The sequence below is a fragment of the Trichechus manatus genome, unplaced genomic scaffold (assembly GCF_000243295.1).
Source record: "Trichechus manatus latirostris isolate Lorelei unplaced genomic scaffold, TriManLat1.0 scaffold00084, whole genome shotgun sequence".
Taxonomy (NCBI): Eukaryota; Metazoa; Chordata; class Mammalia; order Sirenia; family Trichechidae; genus Trichechus; species Trichechus manatus.
This window is the reverse complement of record NW_004444020.1, coordinates 5,613,149-5,623,497: the sequence shown is the minus strand read 5'-3', so window position 1 is coordinate 5,623,497 and position 10,349 is coordinate 5,613,149. Positions and strand designations below refer to the sequence as shown.

The 10,349-nt window shown below is 45.2% G+C and overlaps 1 protein-coding gene across 1 annotated transcript in view; it reads right to left on the bottom strand.

The window, feature by feature from the left end:
* The window catches only part of EPHB1 (EPH receptor B1), a 605,917-nt gene extending 604,933 nt beyond the window's left edge, over positions 1-984 (bottom strand). The window contains exon 1 of the mRNA XM_004381423.2: positions 529-984. Coding sequence (XP_004381480.1) covers positions 529-586 — 58 coding nt within the window. The 5' untranslated portion in view covers positions 587-984. The remainder of the gene's footprint in view (positions 1-528) is intronic.
* Positions 985-10,349: the final 9,365 nt, after the last annotated feature.

The window sequence follows — 10,349 nt, the reverse complement described above, 5'->3', positions numbered from 1 at the left end:
GGGGGTGGGACAGATCTCCGGCCCCCGCGCGCAGCTCTAGTCCTCCTAGCCCAGAGTCCCGGAGCCAGCGGACCCCGAGCTGGGGAAGGGGAAAGGTAGAGGTGGCGCCGCGCCGCTGCCCGGAAGCGCATGCATGCCCCGGGTAAGAAAGGAGCTGGCAGGCGCCCGCACTCCAGGGGCCAGATTGCCTGAGGCGCCCCTTCCTCCGCAAGGAGCTAAGGAGCCTGCACTGCAATGCAGCGGGCTCCGCGCTCTCCAAGCTGGGCTGCTGGGGACCGGGGCTGGCAGGGTGCTGGGGTCGGGGGACTCCGCGAGCTAGCTGCCGGCATGGAGAGCCAGCCATGGGCGCGACGGCGGGTGCTGCCCCCGCCCCGCGCTCGCCCGCGGCCGAGGTTCCCGGACAGCCTTGCCCTCGGGTCCTGGGTGGCGAGCAGCACGAAGCAGCAGGAAACCCCACGAGCCGCGAAGCTCGGCGACCCCGGGGAGGTAACCACCAGCTGCCAATTTGCTCCGCGGAGAGCACGTTACCTTCCATCGCGGCCACTGCGGTTGCCAGGAGGAGCAGCAGGAGGTAATCCGGGGCCATCGCCCGCCGGCGGCCCCCGGGGCCGAGCCGGAGCCGAGGCGGCTGCGCTGGGAGAGCGCCGCGTCCCGGGGCGCTCGTGCGCTCCCCGCCGGTGGCTTCTCCGTATCCTTTCGCGCTCTCGCGGGTACCCGACTCCCCCTAGCGCAGCGTGGGCGTGGGCGGAGTGTGCGCGCGTGGGCCGGTGCGGGCGCGCGTGGGTGTGGGTGTGCATGTGTGTGTGTGTGTTTATGGGAGAGATGGGTGTGTGCGTGCCTGTGCGTGTGAGAGAGAGAGGGAGAGCGAGCTGTGGAGAGCGCGCGAGAGCGTGTGCGTCCTGGTGTCACATTGCGAGCTACAGCGGAGCCTACGAGGGGACGGAGCTGCCCAGACTGACGGAAGAGGGAGCAGGATCCCCCACCATCAGCTCTCTCCCCACCCCTAACACCTCCTGTCCAATCAAGGAATCAAACCTGCAAAATTCCCCCATCCAATCAGGCGCGAGCACCTCCTTACACTGGCATTGTTAGTTTAAGAAAAACTTTTGCTTGCAAGGCTGTGCGGGAGGGCTTCGGAGGCGCTAGGAGAGGTCCAGGCTCCCCCTTGTGGTGCTCCCGGCGAACCGCAGTTGCGGGCCCTAGCTCCCTTTGCCTGGGCTAGTGCGCCTGCTGAGCAAGGGGGTTGCGGTCCATGGTCCATCGCCCTTACAGCCCACAGAGGACTGAGTGGGCTTTAAATAATCAAATCTGTCTTTCTTTTTCTCAGCAAGATTTACACTGACTACCCTATTTAAAAGTATAACCCTTGTGGTACACCCCATCCCCCCTATCCATACCACTTTACCTTCTAACACAGTGTGGTATTTACTAATCCATCTCTCTCACTGTGGGTCTCCTATTAGAATGGGGTCTCCATTCTTGGGGTTCTTATCTATTGTGTTCACTACAGAATCCCCAGTGCCTAGGACAGTGCCTGGTGCTCAGTATATTTTTGTTGAATGCATGAATGAATGAATGAATGAATGAGGTTCAGAGAAACTGTGGGCTGCTGCCCCAGTGTGCACAGGGCACCGGATATGCTTCCTATCCAATTCCTGCTGCTCTTTTCCCCCAGAAGCTTCTGGCTGCATTTAATTTTCACTGCTGAATGCATTCTGTGAGTATCCACAGAGGGCCCTGATCCCAGGGGACAGAGTTAGGTGGGAGACACCAGTAGGCATACAAAAACAAAAAACCAAACCCGTTCTGACTGAGTTGATTCCGATTCATAATGACCCTATAGGACAGAGTAGAACTGCCTCACAGGGTTTCCAAGGATGGGCTGGTAGATTCAAACTGCCAACCTTTTGGCTAGCAACCAAACATTTAACCACTGTGCCACTAGGGCTCCAGCTGGCATACAGCCAACTATTTAAAAAAAAAAAAAAAAAGCAGAGAATGCAGTAGGGTGGCTGAAAGTTATGTGGGCTAGGCCTTGAGTGCCGGGCTGGCAGGACTTGCACAGGCAGCAACATATGCAAAGGACATTGGAGGAATGAGCGATTCTCCCAGGCTCAGCTCTAACAGCTCCACTTTCTTCTTCCTGTCTGCAGATCACCAGAGTGTTCTAGATCAGAGAGTCACTTGAGGGTGTAATATGTTATGCTGGAGAACTGCCTTAGCCCTCCCGCTCCCCAGACCAGATGATGGTCTGGACGTTCAGGTCACCCCTACCCACCCCCACATCTGGGCAGCCTGCCTCTTCCTCACCAAACTTTTCCCCGGAGTTGGTAGTGAGTTAAAAGTGGGCAGATGTGAAGACTCTCTCACCACTCACTCAGATCTTCTGGGTTCTCTGTCCTAGGCCCATTTTTCAGGATTTTCTAAATCAGTTCTCCACCCTGTACTTTTCTGTCTCTCCCTCTCTGAGGCTCCCTCCCCTCAGCCACAGTCAGACTCAAGTCTCCACTTTCTCACAACTCTTTTGCCGCCTGTGTTCTGACTCAGGCTGCCTCCTTCTTCCCCCACCTTCCACCTCATCCCACCTCAGCACCCAAAAGGAAGATCCAGTCTTGACTTCCACTTCCTCATCATCCTCCTTAATGCCATGTCAGCTGTCCTGTGGCCCACCACAACACCTTGCTGTGACATCTGCTCTGGAGCCATCACCCTTGGCAATGACGCACATCCACTTATCCTTCGTCCTCCTGGACTCAGCACACCTCTGACTCCAGAGAGCAGCCAGCTCTTCTGGAAGCTCTTGCCTCGGTTTCTATGGTTCTGGTTCTCCTCCTACCTGTCTTACCATTTCTTGTTACCACCCCCTTTGTTACCTCAACTCTCAGGCTCTGTCCTTGGAAACTCTTATAAGCCCACGGATTATTCTTTGGCAGTTTCACCTGCTATTCCGCTTCCAATTATCCCCTCATGGATGGATGGATGGATGGGATCAATGAATGAGTCTCAGACTCTTCTCTTTCCTTCACTACATTAGTCTCCTCGGAGACACATCCAGTAAAGTTCCCCTCCCCTGTTCCCTTTTCCTGATGCCCTTGTCCAAAGCCCATGAGCCTGTCCTGGGTCCAGCTTACATTGCCTTCCTCTGGACAACTGGAGTCTCTAGACAGTCTCTCAGCTCCCGTCCCCGCCCCCCTCCCCCCCGCCCCATAATTCCTCTGCACTTTGCTGACAAATTAATTTTTCTCAAGCCAAGCTTGATCTTATCTCTTCCCGGCCCAGAAACCTAGTGGCTTCTCACTGTCTGCTGAAACCAACCATTCTGGCATGGCATTCAGCTTTCTCCCCAAGCTCCGCAGAACCTGCATTCTCAGCCTAGACTCTGCCAGCCTACCTTTGGGCCTGGGGTGCTAACCTGACCCCCCCACTGTCCCCACCCCTACACCCAGGTGCTCCTTTTCTGGCACCTGGCTAGTCGTGCACTCATCCATTTATTCAACACGCATTTATTGAGTGCCTTCTATGAGGCAGGCAGGCCCTGTTCTAGGCTGTGGGACACAGTGAACAGGCCCTGCTCAGAGGGAGCTTACCGGGCAGTGGAGAGGGACGGCAATAAACAAATAGACAATATGTAGTATGTCAAGTGGTGAGGAGGACTCTGGAGAATAAAGCAGGGAAACAAAGGTAAAGAGTGATGGTATGTAGTTAGAGATGATAGAAATAACATGTTTATTGAGCACCTTCTGCATGCAAACACTGTATCAGGTTTTTTTGTTTGTTTTTGTTTTGGTGAAAATATACACAGCAAAATATGCTCCCATTCCTCCGTTTCTAGATATAATGATCAGCGACATTGGTTACGTTTTTCACATTGTGTCAGCATTCTCATTATTGCTGTTCTAGTTGTTCCACTTCCATTTGCTTATTCTCCCTGCCCCTCAACCTTCTCGTTTAGTTTTTAAAATAGCTGTTGACCCTTTGGTCTTACATAATTTAAAAAAAAAAAAGGTAATACTCAAGGGTGACAATCTTTACTCTTTGGGCTAAACTGTTAGTTTAAAAGTAACTTCAGGGGATAATTTCAATCAAAGTTTAAAAAGCAACTCAGGGCCATAGTCTCAGAGACTCCTCCAACCTCATTATATGCAGTAAGTCTTGATTCTTTAAGAATTTGAAGTTCTGTTCTACATTTTTCTCCCTTTTTATCAGGATTCATCTATTGTGTTCCTGATGAGAAGGTTCAGTAGTGGTAGCTGGGCACCATCTAGTTCTGGTCTCAAGGTAGAGGAGGCAGTGGTTCATGTAGACAATTAGTCTTGTAGTCCAGTTCTTTTGATTCTTGGGTTTCCTTCTTTCTCTTTTGTTCCAGATGAATAAAGACCAATACTTGAAATCTTAGATGGCTGCTCATAAGCTTTTAAGAACCCGGTCACTATTCACCATACTGGGAGATAGAACATAAACTTTAAGAACTATATTATGCCAACTCACTGGATTGTCCCATGAGATCACAGCCCTAAACTCCCACACCAAAAGAACTAATCCCATGAAGTGATTGGTTATGTCTAATTAGTATCAGTATCTCTAGTTCACTCTTCTTTTGTTACTGTTGCAAAACCATGCACAACCTGGCATTTGCCCATTATTCCTTTTTCCCAATGTACAACTTACTGACTTCAGTTACATTTTCAGGTTTCATTTTAAGAAAGGATTCTTCAGCAGGAAAAGGAAAAGTAAGAGGGTTTAGAGGAGAGAGTTGGATTAGGGTAAGCGTAGGGAGCATAAGCTCGAAAAGATGTGAGGAAAATGACACTGATGATTTCTGGAACAAGCTGATGGCTCAGGTAAGAATATGGCTAGTTTAGGGCAGTTTGCTAATTCCCTGATAACCAAAAGGATTAACTTTTCTTCAGGAAGTTAAATACTAATTTGGCTGTGCAGCAGATTGATCTTTCTGTTACAATGGTTGTGATTTGTAAATATCCCTGAAAGCACCATTGGTTTGGGATTCCAAGCCTGGATGCCTGTTTTCCCCACAGCATCTCCTTGGCTTCCCCACCCCCACCCCCCGATGTCAAATGCTTGCTTGTTTTCTTGATTAATCGCTTGGCTATTTGATATAACTAAACCACTCCTTCAAAGCGACAGATGTTTGCCAGCAAGGCCAGCAGCTGAGAACTCTCAGGAACCCAAGGGTGACTGGACCCTTCACTAAGACTCATAGGCCCTTCTGGCTGGAAGGTTTCAGAGCACCCAACCACACGCCCCCCCACCTCTAAATAGTTTTGTGTCTAAATGAGCTTTTCTAGTGAAAGCAATTGTTCAATGTCCCTTGGAAATTCTACCCATTATAAAGCTACCCTATGAGGAAGTTCCTGCTCATCTCTAACCTACATCCTATTTGTTGTCATTTAAACCTGTTTTCTTCCCTCCACTTATTAGTGGAGAGTGGACAAATAGTAACCATCCTGAAGATGATCATCTGTGTCTTGTACGTGAGAAGATACTAAGTTGCCCCCATCCCATCCATTTCTTCTTAAATATTACTTTACTGCATAAATGAAAGGTTTAATTACACACTCTATGACTCAGGCTACCTTTATTTGTATTCTTGAGATGCAAGAAATTTTCATCAGTTTGTTTTTTGACAGGCAGGTGGATCCTTTAAGAATCACTTAAAACACTTTACATGGATAATAGACAAACAACAAAAAGCTTTCTCTCCCTCTTTTCTTTTCCCCAAGATTTATTGAGCGATTCTGTGCCAATTGCTTGCAAGGTGCTGGGGATCCAGTAATGCTTGTGACCCAGCCCCTCCCCTTAAGGATCTAATTGTCTCCCTAGGAAGACAGACAGGTAAAGAATTGAAACGTATTGTGGGACTTCCCATTCAAAATGGCCTCTGGTTAGAGGAATCCACAATAGCCTCTCCTTGTTTCTCAGGAAAATACCTCACAAATACAGACAAATATGAAGACTCACACTAAACAAGGTGAATGAACACTGACAGACAACCTAATTGCCAGGATCTGGAAAGAACTGACAATACTTATAAGGCAGATGAAGCTGGATTGTAAAAAACCTATCAAGCACATGTATGACATATGCCAAGTTCTCTTCCTTAAAAAGAAACTGCTCTTAAAGGAATATATAGGAAGACATGTTGTAATTTCCTCTCTGTCAATACCCAATTCAGTCACTCAGGGTCTTTACTAACTAGAGATCAGAGTAAATATTCATCACCGCCATTGTTGCTTCAGCTTCAAACTAGGCGGAGAGCAGTTTTTCCTGGTCCTCCTCCTCCCTTCCCCAAGAGTTTCTTAAACCCAGGAGAAACCAAAAAATCAGAGAAACAATGGGCAAGCAGGTGGGCTGATAAAGACGTAATGCATTCTGGAGGTGAAAAGCAGTCAAGCAGTTGGAGCAGGCACAGTTGTAACTGCAGGAACAGTGGAGCCTGGTTATTCTAGCACATAGGTCAAAGCACCAAACAGAATCTAGATGGTGGCTGGAGAAAGACACTACCTCAGTAGAGCAGACACGCACGCAAGGATACTGAACTGGGATATGAGTATTAACTGGCCCTCCAGTCGTAGGTCTAAAAAGGAGATTCAACCACCATACAATAGATAGATGTGTTCAGTTCAAGGTTAATCCTTTCATCCTGTCTACCAATAAACACCGAGAACTAATGTGTCTGTCTCTTCTCAAGGAGGAGTAAAGAGGAGTCAAGACAGCCTCAGGGCTTATTAGAACACTACAATGAAAAGAGCAGGAACGGCACCTTGAAAACCCAGAGAAGGAACATCAAGTATCCCTCTGAAAATGAGGTTCTGCAGAATCCAGAGAAATTTTCAGGAAACTTCTTGGTGTACATTAAGACAAACTCTATAAAAAAGAAACAAACTGTTATAATGAGAAAACAGGTTAAGTAGAAAAGGCAATGAAATGAAAAAAAGGAAGGGGAGAAAGAGTGGTTTTGAGGAAACAATAATTCAGTGTCAGAATTAAAATCCTCATTAGTGTGAAAGAGCAGATTTGTTGCTGAACACTGGGTGGATTCTGTGGAAGACAAACTGGAAATTTTTTCCAAGCATGCAGACAAAATGGACAGAAAAGGGAACTTGTTAAGAGAGATTACAAAGCATATGGAGCGCAGAAAATGGAGAGACAACGTATATAAAACTCGTGTTCCTAAAAGAGACATACAACTGTCCTGTAAGTAATGACAAACCTATAAAAGAATAAAACTTTTAGCTGAATAAGGACCTGATAGTCACATCTAGCTAATGTTCTTTAACCATGTGGATATTTTTAAGAAACTTTACGTGCATCCAACGACACACACACACACACAGAAGAGAGAGAGAAACTGATTACCTACCGTAGAATATCTAGTTAGCCTCATTACACTAAATTCCAAAACTATAGGGTTTTTAGAGGAAAAATTTGTGCCCCCAAAAAAATACATGTTCAGTCAAGATAAAAGCAACAGACAGACATTTTTAGTTACATTGTCAGGTCTCAGAAAATTTGCACCAGTTTAGAAAACAGTTACTTGAAAATATATTCCAGTTGACACAGATGAGGCTTGGTGGCAACCAATAAAATTAATTTAGAAGTCTAAATGTTTGCAAACTTGCTTTTAAATAGAATTAAAATGTCAGAAATAGTCTCAATAAAGAATATATATATAGTGAAAATTCTTTTTTTATGCATTTTTAAAAATTTTTAAAAAAATTTTTATACTTGTAGTTTAAATGAAGTTTACATTTCAAGTTAGTCTCCCATACAAAAATTTATACATACATTGTTATGTGACCCTAATTGCTCTCCCCGTACTGTAACTGCACACTCCTCCTTTCTACCCGATTTCCCATGTCCATTCAACCTGCTCCTAACCCTCTCTGCCTTCCTGTCTCACCTCTAGACAGAAGCTGCCCGTTTAGTCTCTTGTATCTACTTGAGCTAAGAGATACCCTCCTCACGAGTATCACTATATATATATATGCCACAGTCCAGTCCAATCCCTGTCTGAAGAGTTGGCCTTGGGAATTGTTTAGTTCTGTGCTGATAGAGAATCCAGGGGCCATGCTTTCCGGAGTTCCTCCAATCTCAGTCAGACCATTAAGTCTGGTCTTCTTACTAGAATTTGAGTTCTGCACCCCACCTTTCTCCTGCTCCATCAGAGACTCTCTGTTGTGTTCCCTGTCAGGGCAGTCATTGGTGGTAGCCGGGAACCATCTAGTTCTTCTGGTCTCAGGCAGATGAAGTCTCTGGTTTATGTGGCCTTTTCTGTCTCTTGGGCTAATACTTTCCTTGTGTCTTTGCTGTTCTTCATTCTCCTTTACTCCAGGTGATTGGTACCAATTGATACGTCTTAGATGGCCGTTTGCAAGCTTTTAAGACCCCAGAAGCCACTCACCAAAGTAGAATGCAGAACATTTTCTTAGTAAGCTTTGTTATGAGCATTGACCTAGATGTCCCCTGAAACCATGGTCCCCAGACCCCTACCCCTGCTACTTTGTCCCTCAAAGTGTTTGATTGTATTCAGGAAATTTCTTAGCTTTGGTTCAGTCGAGTTGTGCTGACTTCCCCTGTAGTGTGTGCTGTCCTTCCCTTCACCTAAGATAATTCTTATCTAATATCTAGTTAGTAAATAACCCTCACCCTCCCTCCCCACCCTCCTAACCATCAAAGAATATTTTCTTCTGTGTTTAAAACTTTTCTTGAGTTCTTATAATAGTGGTCTTATACAATATTTGTTCTTCTGTTACTGACTAAATTCACTCAGCATAATGACCTCCAGATTCCTCCATGTTATAAGATGTTTCCCCGCTTCATCATTGTTCTTTATCATTGCATAGTATTCCATTGTGTGGATATACCATAGTTTGTTTATCCTTTCTTCTGTTGATGGGCACCTAGGTTGTTTCCATCTTTTTGCTATTGTGAACAGTGCTGCAGTGAACCTGGGTATGCATATATCTATTCGTGTGACGGCTCTTGTTTCTCTAGGATATATTCTAAGGAGCGGGATAGCTGGATCGTATGGTACTTCTATTTCTAGGTTTTTAAGGAAGCTCCAAAACGATTTCCAAAGTGGTTGTACCATTTTACCTTCCCACCAACAGTGTATAAGTGTTCCAGTCTTTCCGCAACCTCTCCAGCATTTATTCTTTTGTGTTTTTTGGATGAATGCTAGCCTTGTTGGGGTGAGATGATATCTCATTGTAGTTTTGATCCTCATTTCTCTAATGGCTAATGATAGTGAGCATTTCTTCATGTACTATTAGCCGCCCGAATATCTTCTTTGGTGAAGTGCCTGTTCATATCCTTTGCCCATTTTTTAATTGGGTTATTTTTATTTTTGTTGCTGAGGTTTTGCAGTATCTTGTAGATTTTAGAGATTAGACGCTGATTGGATTTGTTGTAGCCAAAAATTTTTTCCCCAAATCTTTTTCCCAGTCTGTAGGTTGTCTTTTGACTCTTTTGAAGAAATCTTTGGATGAGCATAAGTGTTTGATTTTTAGGAGCTCCCATTTATCTAGTCTCTTTTCTGGTGCTTGTGCATTGTTACTTATGGTTCGTATTATGCTTATGCCATGTATTAGGGCTCCTAGCATTGTCCCTACTTTTTCTTCCATGATTTTTATTGTTTTTGATTTTATATTTAAGTCTTTGATCCATTTTGAGTTAGTTTTTGTGCATGGTGTGAGGTATGGGTCTTGTTTCAATTTGTTGCAGATGGATATCCGGTTATGCCAGCACCATTTGTCAAAGAGACTGTCTTTTCCCCAATTAATGGATTTTGGGCTTTTGTCAAATATCAGCTGCTCATAGGTGGATGAACTTACCTCTGGATTCTCAATTCTGTTCCATTGTACTATGTATCTTTTGTTGTACCAGTACCAGGCTGTTTTGACTACCGTGGTGGTATAATAGTTTCTAAAATCAGGTAGTGTGAGGCCTCCCACCTTATTCCTCTTGAGTAATGCTTTACTTATTTGGGACTGCTTCCCTTTCCACATGAAGTTGGTGATGTGTTTCTCCATCTCATTAAAAAATGCCAGTGGAATTTGGATTGGTATTACATTGTACTGGTAGATCGCTTTGGGTAGAATTGACATTTTCACAATGTTGAGTATACCTATCCATGACCAACAACATCAAAGTATGTTTTTCACTTATGCAGGTCTCTTTTGGTTTCTTACAGTAGAGTCTTGTAGTTTTCATTGTATAGGTCTTTTATGTCTCTGGTTAGATTTATTCCTAAGTATTTTATCTTCTTGGGGGCTATTGTAAATGGTATTGATTTGGTGATTTCCTCTTCGAGATTCTCTTTGTTGGTG